This window comes from Pyxicephalus adspersus, chromosome 4 (genome assembly GCF_032062135.1).
Source record: "Pyxicephalus adspersus chromosome 4, UCB_Pads_2.0, whole genome shotgun sequence".
Classification (NCBI taxonomy): Eukaryota; Metazoa; Chordata; class Amphibia; order Anura; family Pyxicephalidae; genus Pyxicephalus; species Pyxicephalus adspersus.
The window spans coordinates 111,640,992-111,660,338 of record NC_092861.1 but is presented as its reverse complement, the minus strand read 5'-3'; the positions used below and the strand labels follow the sequence as shown (position 1 = coordinate 111,660,338).

Sequence of the window (19,347 nt, the reverse complement as noted above, 5' to 3'; positions counted from 1 at the left end):
AATTTGAAAGGCACAGAGTGATCAGAAAGGGAATTTGAATGGCAGAAGTGGAATAATCTTTCAGAATCTTTTTTTTCTAGATTTTCCTTCTTTAAAATTGGGTGCGTCTTATATTCCGGAGTGTCTTATAAGACGAAAAATATGGTATACATTTTTTAATAAAAGATTAACAAGATGTGAGTTCCGGCACCATAACAAGCACTGGTTATGGTGTTTATGTTATGGCAAAAGAATAATTCAACACCTGCACCACCTCTTTCATACAGAGCACTACAACGATAAAAAACTTCAATGCATTAACTTGTGTAAGAACTTGCATTGTCTAAATGCATAGGTGCTATTAAGCCTTTAGAGTTCATATAAATAATGCTCTCACAATGCAAACATGTCATTGGGGTGTTGATGAGAATATAGGAGACTATTAAAAAATATATTTGCTAAAAATAAAAAAACTCTGTTAAACCTTACAAATTTTTGCTCATGTGGGCAACATGGTGGCTTAGCGCTGGGTCCCAGGTTCGAATCTCAGCCAGGACATTATTTTCATAGAGTTTTCCCCCAAGTGATTGCGTGGATTTCCTCTGGGGTACTCTGGTTTCCTCCCACATTTCAAACACATGCAGTTAGGTTAATTGGCTTCCCCCAAATTTGACCTTGGACAGTATTAAAGACATATGATTATGGTAGGGACATTTGATTGAAAGCTCCTTTTAGGGACACTTAGTGATACGAATATGAAATTTGTACAGTGCTGCAGAATATGTTGGTGCTATATGAATATTGTGTAATAAAAAATGCTCAGATATATCAACAACAGCAGGCGCTTTGCATGGAACATGCACATTTTATTGCTTGGGGAGACAATTACTTTACATTTTTTGTTTTATAATGTTTACCCAAGAATATTTTAGCCCCCATAATCTGATTGAAATTATGAAAGGAAAACCAAGTGGATGTTCAAGGTGCACAATTAGCTGGGATCACACCATACCAGTATACAATCAGCTAAAAAAGGTTTAGGGCTCACATTTTCTATATGCCACTGTATGCCCACTATGCAAAAATATCAGGGTTTGCCTACTGTTCATTTGTGTAAATAAAACATGCTCACATTTTCAGGGTAGTTCTAGTTCCAATTTGGGTGTTGCTAACACATTTTATGGATGTAAGGATTTTGCTTTGTGCTTAAAATCTTACAAAATATTTTTTTGTTGGTAATGAATCTAAATATTAGAATACATAAAAGAATAAATGGTGTCATTTGTTTGTGAAATGAGCCCAAACATCCAATATTTAGTTTGGTTCCACTAGAACTGAGTGATGGTGTTGTTCTGGCTAACTTCAGCGTTAGCTTGAGTCCCATCATTCACCACTGCTACTATTGTTAGTAAAGAATAGGTCGCAAGTCTTTGTCAATTAAAACACCAGTGAGCATTTTCATGACCGATGAACGCCAGGGGACGGGACCATCCATGGCACCTAACTAGTGGGTTAAGTGCCTAACACCTTATGATCACTCTTATGGGCTGGGACAGTTATGGGTAAGGGTTATGGGTAAGGTACTTATGGTTAAGGGACAGTTTTGCCTATGAAAATTCTTACCTACATTTTCCTTCAGAAGCCAAACATTACTTCTGTTCACCTGAATTTTCCTAAAACTGAACAGATGCTTGTTTGAGCAACACAAGTAATAATGTAAAAAAAAAAAAAAAAAAGTTAAAAAAAAATTGAAAATGATACAAATAATAAATACCAGAAGAAAATTCTAAAAATCAGTTTGTATTCTAAACCCATTTTGTTTGAGGTTTAAGAACTTTTTTATAAAGTTAAAAAGGAACTTTTTTTACAACTTTAAATAATGACTCTATCTAAAATCTATTTTTTTCTGGATGAAGCTATGTAACTACTATTGTCTTCTGCTCATTGTTTAAGTTTGATTAAACAATGAAGTAAATACATTTTTGTGGCCAATACCAAAGCCACATAATGCTATTTTCACTTGAAATTTCTCAGTCAGTTTTTAGTATTGTCATTTTTTCTGAACCCATTTGGTTAAAGTATAAAGGATCCTGTAACAGGACACTAAAATGTTCTTCAGCTTGTGTAGCCTCATACTTTTGTGTTATAATTTTAACCAGACGCCGTGTGTGATTTGTGTTTCTGCAAGTCTGCTGATGATGGTTATTTTTCATGTATTTTTCCCTCGCAGGACCCATCCATTTATCCTTGACTCAATGCATGTGATAGCCTTTTATCTATATTTACTGTAATAAGTTGTATAAATAGACTTTTTACACATGATACCTCAGGGGATCATGCATTAATACAGAACAGAGAATTCTTTATTTATAGAGTTTTTGAAGATAGACAGGAAACCCATTACATGGCATGCCAAATTCTAATAACAGTATTCAAGTAAGTGAAGTAACTCAGTAAGTGACATCATTATTCTACTACAGCCACACTTACTCAGTTGGAAAATATTGCAGCATTGTAGAGGTAAAGCCAATTTCTTTATTTTATGTAATATTACAGTGTAGTAAAACAGATATAAATAATAAAAAAAGTAGAAATAGGTTTAAAACTAACTAAAAAAATAGGCAGTTGAAATTCATATTTGGAGACGGTTTTACCCACTATAGATTTGCATTTCTTTTAATCGATTCCCATTTCCCAATTTATTTAAACCTTGCAGATTTGTATAGCCTGGCTCATTTTGTTTTTTTTAATAATATAGGATTGAACTCCACAAAAGGTTTGTTTACACTGTCTAGGCCACAATACCAAATCACCTACTATTAGTAGGTGTCAAATGTACCTTACCTTGCCTTCAACTTCCACCCACATTGTCTAAGCAAGAACATCACTAGCCTTCTGAAAAAATTCTTAGGAAACAGAGCAGTTGAAATCTGAAAACATAGTAAAGCTCCGGTGATTGCTCTGCTCCCTGATTTGCTGAGGAAAGGGAAATCCTGATGATGCCTTTGCTGTCATCAGGCTTTACCTTTCCTCAGGGAGCAGAGCAATCAGCGGAGCTTTACTACGCTGACGGCTCTGCTCCACTGATTGTTTCTGCAGCCCTAGAGGAGCTGTGACATGTATTCTGTATGTGTAATACATGTCACAGCTCCTCTAGCGCTGTGGGAGTAATCGGGAGCAGAGCTGTCAGCATAGTAAAGCTCCGCTGATTGCTCTGCTCCCTGATTGGCTGAGGAAAGGGAAACCCTGATGATGCTTGAGCTGTCATCATGGTTTCCTATTTCTCAGCCAATCACAGAGCAGTAGAGGTATGAATGGAGATAGTATCTCCATTCAACCTCCATTGCCCTTGTATTGCCTGCGGTTACAGCTAATTGAAGGCACCTGCTTTCAATTAGCTGTGACTGCAAAGTTCCCACGGTCCAGGAATCCCACAATGACATTATGATTCATAATGTCATTGTCGGATAACCTGTAAAAAATATAAAAAAGAACAAGTTTAAAATAAAAAACACATACAAAATTAATAATTTAAGAAAAAAAAAAGTTTTGTTTTTTTTTCTCCCGAATTTTTGCTGTCGAATGCCGTGTTTTTCGGGTCGGGTCTACCCGAATTCAAACAGCCATATTCGGGTCGAATATAGGGACAACCCAAATTCGAACATCAACACTATTGTCCAGGATTCAAAACTTTTGCTAGCAAATAGCAAATGACTTTGAAGAAATCCATTCCAGATTTTCTGAACCACCCAGCTTCACTGATGAAAGTGTATTCTCTCCAGCCTTGGGGAGCTTTAATAAATCAAGCCCACAGAGTTGGCAGATATTGCTTTATGTCTCAACACTACAGATAATTACAAAAAGTAGGCTCAAATCAAGTAGGTTACATTTTAACACTAACAGAGATATTGACAGATTTAGTAAACATTTAACTTTCGCTTTTAACTTGGGGTCCCCTGGAGGTATTTGTTATAATATGTAAGTATATTTGCAAATAATGGCAGATTTACTTACAAATGTCAATATATCCCTCTGTATTTCTGGGATACAGCCTGCCTTTGCATCCAAAGACACGTTGAGGGGAGTTGGTGCTTATCTGCACCCTATAGTACCTCCCAACAACCCTCAGTACAGGACTTAGGGCTGCCTCTGTAAACCAAGGAGCAAAGCCCAATGCCGAAGGTTTTTAAGTCATTGATATCTCAAAAATTCCAACTAATAAAACCATATTTTATGTCTAAATAGGGAATTGGGTAGTTAGTAGGATTCCACTAATTAATTATCATGCCTAGCCTGTATTATTTGCCTAGCCTGGAAAAAATAATTATGTGATCAAGTGGAGGGATAGATAAGCTTTTATAGGCAGAATTTTTTTAAAAGGTAAATAATAATTTTAAATGTTATGTAGTATATTCCTATACTATATATTTATTTTTCATATTTCAAGTAAAATATCAACTCCAGTCGCGTTTCGCCCTTAGGCTTCTTCAGGGGAGGATTGAGATTGAAGTTTTAACTTGAATATTGAAAATTGATATAGTCACGGTGATACAGAATTGATAAAAAACATCTGCGAGACTTCCACGCCAAATTATTCCATTCAGGGAAAAAGGGGAGATTATGTACGGTAACTATAGAAAGATAATTTGGATATCAAAGGTCAAGTGAATGTTGGTAAAAATGGTTCATTATAATGGTATAGAGAACAAGGGAAAAAAATAGGTGGAAAATCTTAAAAAATAAGAAAGGAAGGTACTTTAGTGAAGAAGATCCACCATACTTACTGTAATGTTATCAGCAACACAGAGCAGATAATATAGATGAGATTGAGTAAAGATTTTGAAATACCTGGACTTTTTCTGTTGAAAGAAAAGGAGGGGGGAGTTTAGGAAGTGAGAAGTAGATAAAAAACCTAAAGAATATATATATAATGTTAGCCATTAGGAGAGGAAAAAAGAAGGATTGTAATGACTTGCCTTAACTGAAGTATGGCAGCATTAAATCATTGAGATTGTATTTAAATCGGGTGAACACATCTAAGTAAAAGAGACATGTGTAGCTGTTATAATGAAAAAGGAAAAGTGTCTTATTCACTTTTCCTTTTTCATTATAACAGCTACACATGTCTCCTTTACTTAGATGTGTTCAATTAAAAATTCTGCCTATAAAAGCCTGTCAGTCCCTCCACTTGATCACATACCCATATTTTATATGTCATACTGGTTTGTCAATATATGTGTTGCACAGAATCTTCCTTTAACTATAAAGAACAGGCAAACCAGGGTTCTTTCAGAGAGAGTTCTTAGGGTTCCTTGAGCAATAATCTATTGTCCTGGAATTATTCTTTGGCCACCAATGTAAGGAGCATTTTCCCACTAAGTACCAGTCTAATGGGGCCCTTGTTCCACTGATCATACCGGTAATAGGGCCCTTCTTTTATTGACCCTTAGTGCAGAAGGGGCCCCTCTTCTACTGACCATCAATTCCATGGGGCCCCTTAGCCTGGTATCCATCAGTTTAATGGATTCTTTTCTCCACTGAATACCAGTGTAAGGAAGTCCTCTTACTAACTACCAATGTAAGTAGGCACTCTATTACCCACTTTTTTACTGATCACCGGTTTAGGGACACTTCATTGACCACGGATGTAAGCTGGCATTTTTTTAATAAACACCAATTTCAAGGTACATTACAATGTTCATTATCTGCATTTCATTTTACTGTACATGATTATAGGTTTTATGTCATTATTATTCAAACCATATTGTCTTAAAGCTTACTTAAAGCATCTCGGGCATGCGCAGAAGAAGCCTTTTCGTTGGAAAAAAATGCATACGCAGTGAGATTGGCAAGTCTTTTTTCCAACCTACATCACCCGATCCCGCACCTGGGTTGGGTGAGGTAGGAAAAGGAAAAGGAAGAAGAGACGAAGATGGTGGCGCCCGGCGCACCGACCTGCGGTTGGCTGGCAGGACGATGCGGGACCCGACGGACCTCCGGATTGATGGGACTGCGCTACGGGATTGAAGGTAAGTTTTTTTTTGTTTTAGGCACTTTATTATTTGTCACAAATTGTCAGACTAACAGAATAAAATAATATAACAGATGTCAAACTAACTGAAAATGACTGACTACTGTCACTTTATAAACACTGCTTTACTAACTAATGTCAGTATGATAAGTTATATAGTAGATACAGTATATGTAATTTGTCAATGTTACTGAAAATAATTTGTCATGGCTGCCATATTAACTAATATAACTGCAAATAATCTGCAACCTACTAACCCACTGTCTAATATCACTGTATAGATTTTTCAACCTACTGTATAGTGACTACCTGTATTTAGTCTGTCACTTTGTGACTGTAAACAATCTGTCAAGAAAAGTAAATGGTAAATACTATATCTTTGTAGATACTTTTTCACACACTGTCATACAGATTATGGTCTCCGTATATAATCTCTATCCAACTAACAGATGTATTCTTTTTTGGGCACAGGATATAATGCATCCTTCACCCAAAGAATAAATAAATCATTTCAGGATGTTCTTTTTACACTTTTTAAAACTCATTCCAAACATAAAAACATCCAAACATATACAACTGTAAGGGAGATATTCCACAACTTTGATATTTTTGAGATTGCCACATCCCAAAAATATTACAGATTTTGAAACATACCTCACTATGGAGACAAAGTTAAAATGTGGGATTTTATAAGCAAATATTTATTTATTAAGATCAATAAAAAAAATGTATTTTACAAACCAAGATTAAAGAAACATAAGGTAATAAATCTCAAAAACATTACATGGGTTACAAAACAACTTCAAACTTGTATATATATATCCCTCAGTATTAAAATTCCTGGTTGGATTTATTATATTATCCAAATCTGCAAGATGGAAATCCAACAACCTTTCTAACCTCATTCAAATCCATCAACAAAACCTCTAATGCGTTTTGCAGACAGTAGCCCTTTTCGCTATTTCAGGGGATATACAGACAATAGCCCAAAGGAGACATATTTACCTGGTCTACACAAATATATGCATCCATGACAATGTTCTTTCCCTGCGTACTAACTGTAGTCCTGCAAGTAGAAACAGCAGCTGTGTTTGGTCTTTATTACAGAACTCATATACAAAATAAAAACTTTGCAATTAATCATTGTATCTAGTTGGATGAATTCAAAAAGCACCCCTATTCATTTCAACATACATTCTTATATTTAGACATTTTTTGCTTATCCCAGAGTTCAGCTTTATTAGTTTATGACAAGCACAATTAATTTTAAGACTAATACAATATTCAAACATTATTGATCATTTAAAAGTTAGGTCAGTTACTTATGAAAAACCTCACATCATTATTTATTAATCCATCGAAATCATTAGGGGCTACATTGCACATCTTGAGATGCATAGTCCATATGTCTGCAGTAACAAATGAACAAAAAACATTGCTACCAATAGGATGTTATCTGTATCTGTTCAACATAAAAAAACCTTAAAAAAGTCTCTAAATACAAATGAAAAGTTCCAAAAGATTATTATCTATAAAAAAACCCACTTCATATTCAGTATGGGTTTCTATGATTGGAGTATATATTGTAATGTTTTTGTAAAAACACTGTAATAGAGGCACCGGGCCTGATTTAATAAAGCTCTCCAAGACTGGAGAAGATCCACTTTCATCAGTGAACCTGGGTGATGCAGCAAACCTGGAATCAATCCGGTCCAGGATAAAAAACATTTGCTAACAAAATGCTAATCGTCCTTGTTAGAAAAATCTATCTCTCTATAGACATGTCCAAAGCAAGAATTTACATGCAATTTTAAGAAGAAAGAATGTGTAAGCGATCACTAAGAACCACAATATGGATCATTCATAAGAAATATTGTAAATCCCAAATACTCAATGGAATATGGTTGCATTGGTAGAAAGCCTCACTCTTATGGCTGCAACCTTGGCAAACACATACCCCTGTTAGAGAGACTCATTACAGAAAGCTGTAGCAATTCAGGGGATGAATATCTGAAAACCTCAAGGTGGACGATCACTCTGGCCATTGGGGTCATCAAAAGAATTTAAACTTTTGGAAGATTTTTAGTAGACAATGACAATGAGTTGCAGGATTTCTAAGGGGATGGGTCAGTTCTCAACTTACCTTTCTAAAGTTTTTTCAGCAGCTCCCTATAAATCAGTTAGGTCTATACCTACATTTGGAGTGAGAAATGTTTTGAAACTGCTCACTTTATGAGCTCCATGAACTGCTGCCATCCAACACTTTCAGTTGTGTTACTTTATTGATTGCCACCACACCAACGCATTTCTCCATTGATTGCAACTGTACTCTTGCACATTTCCACTGATCATCACTGCATCTTTGCATGTTTTCACTGACTGCCATTGTTCATACATTTCCTAAATTCATTAATTTAAGTTTGCGCCTCTGCATGCCTCCAATGACCATCACTTAAATAACTGCACATCATCTACTCTAATCTGGGAATTTACCTTTTAGGTGCAAAGAGCATGAATGTGGGATTGGAGACCCTAAAGTACCATACTTATATTTGGCACCTGCAAAACTCTACCCTTTTGTAGAGTTGTCTAACAAGAAAAAGAAAAAAAAACATTTTGAAACAAATCTAAATATTTGGAATCTATCATTCTTGTTTGGGAAACAAAAAAGTGACAAGTAAACAGATTTGATTTGTGGCTGGATTTGCTTGCCTTGACTTTGACATTTTTTTTAACCAGTATCAAAAATCGGTAGGATCAAAATTCTTTTTTTTTTTTTTTTTTTTTACCCTAAATCTATACCACAACGTGTTGGTTTTTAGTCCTGTGTTTGCCTGCACTGAGCAATGCAAGTAGTGTGAATAGACCCTGGAGTAATAATTTATAATCTATGTGTTTAAATAGTGATGATTAAAAATAAATTGCCATACTGTTTATCTAATTGTATTAGAATAAAAAAATCAAATATTACAAATATTTTTACACTGTATACCAACTATGCTTTGCCTTATAGTTTTTGTTTTTTTTTTTCATTTGCAAATGGTTTATTTCAAATGTAGACATTCAATCAATTTCTTATGATGAAACAATTCATTTTGTGTATGCAGTGTATTATGTCAATCCATTCAGCATGAAAGACTTGATAATTGCAGTGTCTAAATAGAACATATAATATCACTTTGTATGTTTGACATTAGTCTCCACTTGTTCTGGTTGTTCCAACAAAATATGCTCTTTCTCTATAAAACAAAATTTGAGCGGAAATGTGGGATTTACAAATTAGTTAGGCTACATTTATTGAATGGAGCCCTGTAATTAAATTTACCATCAGTGATCAGATAATCAGTGAATTTCTACCCTACTAGAGTACTGTTGTATTATTTATTTGAGGCCACTGCAGCCCCATAATTAGGGTGAGTGCTCTAATCACTTTTATTTCACTTAAGAACTAATAGTCTATGTATACAATGACAATTGGGCGTTTGCTTAAAAGCAACCCCAACTACTCTTTTCTTAGATTGATTTCATCCCTGCTATGTTCTATATACCTAAATAATATTGTTTGTTTAGTGCATGATGTCAACTCCCTTTGTTAGACAGGGCTACAAAATGTGTACTTGGTGTTTGGTGTCGCCATCTTGCTTTTTGTAAATTCTGAAAATGAGATTTCAAGCATATATTAGTTTTTTCCTGACTCTAAAGAGTTCTTTTGCAGAAGGGACCGGCAATTTCTGCATACTAACGTACCTGCATTTTCTTAGTTAAAATGGAAGCATACCTAAAAACTAAAAAAGTACAGTCAGGCATGTCCTTTATTGCAGAAGGGACAGCTAATGTCCTTTCTACAATAAAATAACCTTACCTTCTTGATCACAATTTTTAAATTGTACTTGCAGTATGTTTTACTGCAGAAGGGACATTGCCTGTCCCTTTCTGCAATAAAGACTTGCCTGATTTTCACAGAAGAAATATTGTTCCATTTTAAGCTCACCTCTCATTGCAAACTTGCCAGTGCTGACATCTTCACTGGGTCCTCTAGGTCTGCCGTCGCCAACCGAGAAAACTTTGATGGTCCGCGGCTCTGGCCAGTGCACCCCCAAGTGGGGTCAGTAGAAGGACACCAGGGTCCCCACACATGTGCAGTCTGGAGCCTGAAAATTTAGTGGTCCACTGGTCCGAAAAGGTTGGCGACCAGTGCTCTAGGTCCAGAAACTTTTCTCCATTTTGTCTGGCCAGATAATGTTCACAGGAGTTCATTCAATTATGGAGGCCAGTTATTCCCATGCACAGCTAAGTATACAATATATATGTATACTTATATATTATTATGCTCCCATTTGTATGAGGAGCTCAGCTATCGTTCTTCTCCCTCCATAGTAGACTTTATTCACAATACTAACCTCCTATTTGTCAAAACCAGTGGCTCATAGTAAAGACACTCTATCTCATCTTTCAAACCTCACAACAGGGTCTGCATGTACTGACATCCTATTATTGTGAACAATTCCACACTGAGACCTCCTATCACACTTGTCATATTACTTAATGCAGAAAGTGGCAAAATAAGAGGGTAATGAAAGTAGGGACACAGCTTAGATTTCCTTCATTCTCATAGCCTGTACTGATAGTATTGACTGGGATGAATAAAAATAACGTCACATAACAGGATCTCACATCTTGTCTTCTGATATTTTTTTAGCTACTTTGGACTTGCTGAAATGCGAAAAAGGCAACAATCACAAAATGAAGAACCCTCACCTGTATCACAACCGCCTGGTGGAAACCAAAGGCCGAACACATGCTGCTTTTGCTGGTGCTGTTGTTGCAGCTGCTCATGGTATGTCTTGCAGTATATTTGGTACCTTATCCAATACAGGTAAATAAAGTACATATATTGTTTCCTGCTTAGAAATAATGCAGTAGGTACAGTTATGGCATGGGCTAATGGAAGGACTTAGTTGTAGTCGTTGATAGTAGTTGATAGTTGTAAAATTGGTGCATATGTGCAAAGTGCGCATACTAAATTTATACAAATACATTTCATCAATCAATGTATCATAAAATACCCTCATGTGACATTTAAATAAGCAATCTCAGACCACAAGTAATCTGTATCAGTTAACTCCTAACATGGTATGGGAATCAGTGCAGCTATGTTGAATGTAGAAATGCCAAGAAGATTTAAACTTTTGAAGAATTTGTAACACTTGCTGGTACATTTATAGGACTTCTTTGTGTAATGGTAGCTATTACCATTAGTGTGGTAGTGACAGAAATAGGTGCTGTAGACCCAAAGGGCAGGTGAAGAGTTTGCCAGAGGAGAAATTTGAACCTCTAAGGTCAGTTTTTCTGACACCAATGATCTTTTTAGCTATCTGTAAGGTTGACATTCTTTCCAATGGCCGGCAATCCTTCTCAATTTCCCTGACACTAATACAGTAAAGCTAGTAACACCAGTACTGTGAGCTGTGAATATAGTAATTATAACAGGGGTTCCCCAAGTATATGAAAGCTTTTTCAAGAGTTCTCCTATGTTAAAAAGGCAGATAAAGGCTGTTCTAGAGGCTGTGGCTAGAAGACAAGCTGAAGCTGGAAGAAATTTAAAGTGTGCCAGGGATACTAATGAAATTATCATTGAGAATGGTAGAAAATGTTGATAAAATGTCTGAGCCACTGGAATCAGAGGAGTTTATGGGGCATGATTTTTTTTTTTTTTTTTTTTAATACTAGTGAATGTATTTACAGAATAATAGATAAAAGGATGCAAAGCAGGTCAGCGAAATATTATGTAAAGTTCATACGGGTGTCATATGATTGTTGCTGGAAAAAATCTTTTGTGATTGTACCCAGTGATGAATGAAAGAGCCTTGTACACACAGCGCCATTCTTGGCATGCGTAAGGAAATCAGGGATTGCTGGGTTTTCCTGACAACCAATGCTGAGCAGTGCATGCGCAGCTCAGTAAAATTTGACAGCTGGCAGGTAAAAACAGATTTTGCAGAAGGGACACTACCTTTCCCTTTCTGCAATACCCACCTGCCTAAATTGCCATTGCTAAAAATGGGACTTTAATTCCACTTTAAATTTAGACACTGGGAAGGAGGCGTTAGGATAAGCAACATGAATCGAATTTGGGGTTAAAATGAATCAGCACTATGGGATTCAACAATAGATTAGGCTATCTCCTAATGCAGCCCTATTCACTACACAGCTTTATCCCTTAGTGCTGTAACCAATAGCAACCAGTCCTAAGGCATTGCTAATGGCTGACTGACTCTAGATGAGATTTGCCAGGTTGCAATAGGTCAGTCTACTTACAAAACCATTATGGCTAAAATACATTTTGATAGCTGTAAAAATGTCAGTAGTATAGTAAATACTTTCTATTGATTAAACAGGGTTGGATATATCTCCTCCACCACATTTCTATGCAGATTAAAATGTCCATTTATCTGACATGAGCAGCAGATAGATATTGACGGTAGAAGGATCTCTGTAGGTCTACAAAGTCTACATCTCTAAGTGTGTGAGCAGTTTACAATGTATTGTACACTGGCAGCCATGCGTGCACTGTCCCTACTGGGATAGATGACCACCCACACACTACAAGATGCTGGCCTGGCCAATCAGGGAGCCAGAGAAAGTGAGCTGCAACTGGATAGTCAGGCTGCAATTGCATCTGACTTCCTTGCTAGCTAGCCTTACTTTTTGCGTGCCCCTGACTCCTTTGTAGGTAAGCCTGGCCCAGGTTTGCACTTGGCTTTCTTGGGGTTTAGCCCAAACTTGACACATGCAGCACCGGTCTACCTTGCCTAGACTTTTCATTTACACCTGGCTACCCAACAATGCAGCCAGGTGAGAGAGCTGAAACTGGGCTAGCCAGCAAGGTGGAAGTAAAGGGTCTGGTTAGCCAGTAAGGCAGCCAGGTGCATGTAAAGCCTGAGCTTTCATTTGCATCTGTTTCCCTTTCTGGCTAGTCTAGACCAGCGGTCGCCAACCGGTGGTCCACTAGAAAATTTTGAGGGTCCGCGGCTCTTGCTGGCGCACCCTCGGGCAGGGTCAGGAGGAGGACCCCGCTGGGGGAATGCACCGGCCAGAGCTGCAGACCACAATCCCCCTGCAGTTCCCTGGCTTAGGGAAGTGGGCAGGCTGTGTCCCTGGACACAACCCGCCCACTCTCCCATTGCACGCTCAGATCTGCGATGGGAGAGTTGGTGGGGTTATGTCATAATGACTTCACTCTGGGGGAGGTTTCTCCTCCTTTGAGTGACAGCGGACTCCCTGCGCATGGGCACACCAAACAGGTTGGCGACCACTGATCTAGACCATCCACCTGCACCTGGCTGCTTTTCTTGCTGTCCCAAACCCCATATTTGCACCTGGCTCCTTTTGCTGGTTAATCCAGGCCTCTTGACTTGACTTTTGCAATGATGGAACTGGAGGCACTCAGAACATAAAAATTCTAACCCAGATCGAATCTGGTTGGAGCAGTCGAGAAATTTGACTGGACTTGGCAGCTTTATGAACCTGAGCCCTAACATAGCTGTCAGATACAGGTAATGTAATGTAGAATAAGAATTTAGATTGCACAAATTCCAATCCAAGGTCAGATTAGCTTCAATCCGAGTCAAAAACAAATTTGATTGAACTATATGACCACCATTAACTGGAACTTTTAGACATGGGGGGGGAATGTCTAGATAGTAGAAATTTATGATGCCAGTTCTGTCTGACATGTATACATAGCTTAAGGGATAAGGGATAGGGTCATTTAAGAAGCACAAAGTGCAGTTTTCAAATATTTAAATCTACTTCCGTTCATATCTAACAAAACTGTTGGTCAGAGTAGCCGCTGACACCCATACACAGACAAGTTATACTCCACTAAAGGAAACCATCTTCTTAATCCCAACTAAACCCAAAATAGGACAGGGCAGATTCCTGAGGCAATTATGTTGAACATTGTAAATTATTAGCATTACTATTGAACAACTGTAGCTGTGCACTTATCCACGCAGCCAAGACCCCTAACATTTTTTGTGTTTTTAGTTTCGTGAATTTAGTTTCCTGTTAACAGATAGGGGACTTTGAGTTGCTCAACACTTGCTTTGTCTGACTACAAGTCCTGTCTCTTTATATAGACACATATTTTACATTATAATGCACAAGTGCTGGAAAATGTGGTCTGGAATCTTTTGTTCTTTCTACTTTGGGTGTCACGTGGTCACTTCAGATTCCCTACTTGCCATATTCAGAGATATGAAAAAACACCTGTTTTGCAGCTTGCATCTGAACACATTTTTTATTCACTTCTCCTATTTAATGTACAGCGCTGCGTAATTTGTTGGCACTATAGAAATACTGTTTATTAATAATAACCTGATCATTGCTCGACCCAAAAATCTATTTAGGCTGGGTTTTAAGAAATTTTAGGTGGGTAGCAGTCCCTGTATTGTGACCACCCAACAACAGCCAGGTGGTTACTGAAATGTGCCAGAGAACACTGCTGATTGCCATATGGATTTGCATTGTTCAATTTTAAAATTAGCTGGTCTTTACCTGTACAAAAGGTCAGTGAGTTGAATGGCAGAGATCCAATGGGTTATTTGGTAGATTCTTAGCCTCTATAATGTCATTGCCCTAATACGTTTTATATTTCCTTCAGGTAATATGATACCCTTACTCTATAATTGCAATCAATAGGAAAATAGGAGTAACCTTCTGGCTATGCATCTCCATGTTTTCTACAGACTCCCTACCTACAAATACTTATAAATTTATATATATATCTTTAAAAAAAATTTCAAGCTGGTCTTGCAAGGTCCTCTTTACCTGTTTTCTGGCACTGCACTGTCCTAAATAGTGCAGAGTATCCAAGGCCATAGCATCATCCACTGCATCATTGTGCAAGGTATTATATTGATGCATCCTCAGTGGGGTTGATCAGTGACGCCCAGCACTCCAGGAAGAGGATACTGGATTACTGAGTAAGTAAGTCCACATGGGACAACAGATTAGGTGAGTATTGAGAACTGATTTTCCTCTTTTCCAAATGCAGGGCCACTGTTGAAGGCTTGTATCCTTGCACTAATGGGTTTCATAAATTCAGACATTGCAAACATGTTGTATGAGAACAGCATTTCCTCTCCTAAAATATTCCAAGCCAACAGAACTAATGACACCATGCAGTATGGGATAACTTACTGGCCTGACATCAATCTACAGGAAGCCTTCAAGGATTTTGAAGGATTGAAAGAACATCTAAGCTGTGTGTGCTTACCCTGCTTTCTAAATATATATATATTAGTTATTTGGCTTTCATGTTGAGCTTTAATACTTTGTGTACCAAATCATGAGCAACAATACAATTAAGGAGTTCTGTCTTCACCTGCTGCTTGCTTGTTCCATGTTTTGTAGAACACATTGAATTTTGCAGTGCTTAACAGAACATGTGTGTATAAATGTCTCTATTTACTCTAAAATTAAAATAAACAATTATGTGTTTAACTAAAATGCATCTAAATTGCCACACCAACCACCTGTATAGACTTGAATTAAAAGTACTTTTACCACTTTTGCAAAAAATTTAGGAGATTGCAAGTGTTTTTTTTTTTTCCGAGCAGTTTGGGAAAAAAAAGTATCACTTGCTAACACATGCTTTTACAAACTCCTGAAAAAGCCTGCTGGTTACTCCTGTGAGCACTCCCAGGTGGCAGGGAACAATAAACGCTGCATTTTTACTTCTAGTCTGAACTAACCTTAGAAACTTTCCATGTAGCTTGGGCCAGACCTGGTGTTGTCAGGTGTACTTACTGAAGCCTTGTTTTTTTTCTTTCAAAGAAGAAACCTACACCCCTAGAGTAATAAAAGTCTGTCTTAATATTTGCCTTTTCACCGCTATTACAATAAACTATTACTCTGCAACACGATTTTGTGCCCATAATACTTCAAAAGTTGTAGTTATATATATATCTTATAGAAAACAACCCATACAGAAAGGAGCATTTGTGTAATCAACAAATTTTGGGACTCCTATAGGAATTGTTGTATCAGCAAAACACACATTTTATTATTATACATTTTTAGATATGTTTTTCATGTGTTTCTGGTCACATCTGTTGGTTACATTTTGTAATAGATTTGAATCAGATTGTGAAATCTCAGGAAATATATAATTTTCCTTATTGAAAAGGGAACACAATTTGTTTAAAATACATAATTTTTATCAAAGGTTTGAATGGTTTATGTATGAACAGGCTAAAGTATTTTCATAGTCAGACAATAAATTGCTAAAGGCAAAAGAAATCTGGTGTCTGAATCATTTATGGAGCTGCAGTTAGTATGATTATTAGAACTTTTATTTTAATAATATAAAAAAAGTTAGAACAGGAATAGCTGTAGTCCTAAAAGTATTTTTTTGTTCTTCCAATGTTAAATATATATATATAATCTTTTCTAAGGTGAAATTTTATTCTCTGACCTGATTTACAGGGAAAATACATACGGTATTTGTTATTTTTTTTACAATACATCAACTCCAGAATAGTCCCATGCACATAAATATAATGAAATTACTTTTAGCAACGTTGTTTCTACAACAAAAAGAGCAAAACATATGTAAAATTTGATTAAACACTGTTCTAGTTAGATAAACCCATTTTTGTTATTAGGAAATCTGCATAGGTGTTACTGTTTGCGCTGCAATAAAAAGTTTATATTTGCAACTTTGTACCTCAAATAAACATTCCCTTCATAGCAGGGATGCAGCACACTTATGGCCACAGCTCCAACTTCCTGAGATAATAAACTAGTAAGTAACCCTTTTAGTGACCTATTTCAGGTTCCTAGTGAAAATATTGGTTTGGCTTATCTAGTAGTAGGAAGTATTTATTGTATGCTATGCCATGTTGTAATATAGTCTGTGAATGTTAAAGATGAATCAAAGCAAGCCATAAAAAGAGTAGAGAATGGGCTATGAGATAAGAATGATCCTAAAAATATCTCATTTAGAAAATTGGGATCATCCATAGCCTTTGTATTCAATCAAATAGAATTATCACTGTCAGTTCAGTTCAATAATGGTACCAAATAGTAATGAAATTCGCGTTGGTACCAGAAGATTTGTTTTCCATGGGTTTGAGAAATGGTTGTGCAGTAATTACCTGTCTTGTGTTCTGTTGTGTGTCTACAAGATTTATCCCACTTTTTTCTATTTTGTTTTGCCAATGTTATATCCCTGGTTCCACTTTTTCAGTCATTAAGATACATTGTACATACATGTTGTATGATCCTGCATTATTTTCTACGTGATGCTTTTAGATGGATTCATATGGCTGCACAGTTGGCAGTATTTATTGATTCACGGCTTCCTTCCCCAGTCAGTGTCTTGTTGTCAGAATGGTGTTTCCTGGTGTTTAATTTATTTCTGACATTAAGTTTTTGTCTGGATGCCAGAATCAAGGACTATTTCATTTAGTTTGAGTTTTAACTTCTGTTGTGATGATTTGTAGCTTTTTATTTGTTTTCTTCATACCTTTTGGTGCTGGATTATATGTAACGTTGAATATAAAATAAAACTTTTTGCCCTCAAAACCCTATTAGAAAAAGAATCTCTCTTTTTACTTGCCTTGTGTAGGTATGATTCTGTGTCCTTGTGTAATGTGTGTAACAACTCTTGCCATTTGGAGACAAAAGACATAAGTTTGTTACACATTTTACATGAGGATACATTACAACCCTGTCTGGAAGGGCGGGGGGTTATTTTTCCTTTTTTAGTTAAGTCTCATTTACAGATCCTTGTGCTCTTCTACTTTTCTCTCTCACCCCATCACCATGCACATTGCATTGCACACACGTAATTGGCTGCTTGTGCCCCCCCTCCACCAAGCCTGGGCACTCCTCTACAGGGACTGCACAATGCTAATACCAATTAACGGTACCTAAAATTGTTTTTTTACATTTTTAAAAACTACACCACATGATGTATTAAGGAATACATAGGTGCATTAGTTCATGTTTTTTTGTATGTGCCTGCAGTTCAACTTTAGTTTTTTTTTTGTGTCTTGAGGTGCACACTTCTACAGTAACATTCAGGAAGTTTACAGAGGTGGTCAAATAATCTATTTTGAATTTGTTAAAATTGTTGGAGGATTGAAATGAATGCATTTTTAGATTTTCTTCTTCTATTTAATATATAAATATATATATAATTAGTTTGCAGTGGTAGATCTCAGGGCTAGAACCAGAATTATTCCTATTGTGTACAACCAGCAATGTAAACATCAAGGTATACACTAGGTACGCCGCTTCAATTGGTTGGTGGTTGTCTGGGAATGAATCAAACACATCCTTGTTTCAGCATTCAGCAATAACTGCTTAATTCGACTGTTATGAAAGCACTAATATGTCTACAATAAAGTTGTGAGTGATAAAGCCATTGGTCAGGTTTTATTAAAGCTCTGCAAGACTGGAGAAGATAGGCTTTGGTAGGAGAACCTGCGTGATCCAGCAAACCTGGAGTTGATTTTTTTTTTAAATTTGGTATTTTTGGCAAATGTTTTTAGTCCTGGACCAGATCCATTCTTGGTTTACCGTACGATCTCAGGATTCATATTTCTATTAACACTTATTTAAGTGCACAACTTATCATAGTTATGTTATGTCTGCCCAACCAAAAATTACTGTCCCATTATGTACACGTGATAGTTCCAGTTTTATTTAGTATCCAGCTTTGTGTTCCTATTTAGAAGATGTGCTGGTACTGGAATATGAGATAATTAGTTCTTACTCCTAAAATATGAATACATAAAAATGTACAAATAACTGGGTTTCTTTTTTCTTTTTCATACCTCCCGGGGCAAAAGCAGAAAAGTTCATATAGATTGTATCCACTGCTCTTGTTGAGATGACAGCTACCAAAGGGCTAGAAGCAAAACTCTATTTTGTGTCGCATAGTAGAGATAAAAGGAATAAATTAACTGATAATGAAGTGTATATTATACAGTAGAAAAGTATTCATAGCTTAAACTGTTGCTTTGGTGCAGATGTTCCCTTTTTTACTTAGAAAATACCAATTTGTACTTTAACATGTTACAAAGGTTTCTTGGCTTCCTAATGTACATTATGTAGCTAAAAAAAACAGCTAAGAACATCTATAAATGGTTTGTTATGGTACACTTGGTGCTAGCTTGTGAAGCACTCCATCATTTGGTGGAATTTTGTAATAAAAGAAAGGGTGTCAATGCCAAATGACATGATACTTAGATCATAGTTTAGCAAACACATTCATTAAGTGAATGTGTGTTGTGATCAGCACGGTTCTCAGAGGTTAGCACTCT

At 36.6% G+C, this 19,347-nt stretch overlaps 1 protein-coding gene across 2 annotated transcripts in view; it reads left to right on the top strand.

Annotated features, from left to right (window-relative positions):
• The window catches only part of RGS17 (regulator of G protein signaling 17), a 66,055-nt gene that overhangs the window by 26,326 nt on the left and 20,382 nt on the right, over positions 1-19,347 (top strand). For both annotated transcript variants that reach the window (XM_072409296.1, XM_072409297.1), the window contains exon 2: positions 10,710-10,847. In XM_072409296.1, the coding sequence (XP_072265397.1) occupies positions 10,729-10,847 (119 nt within the window). In that variant the 5' untranslated portion in view covers positions 10,710-10,728. The remainder of the gene's footprint in view (positions 1-10,709; positions 10,848-19,347) is intronic.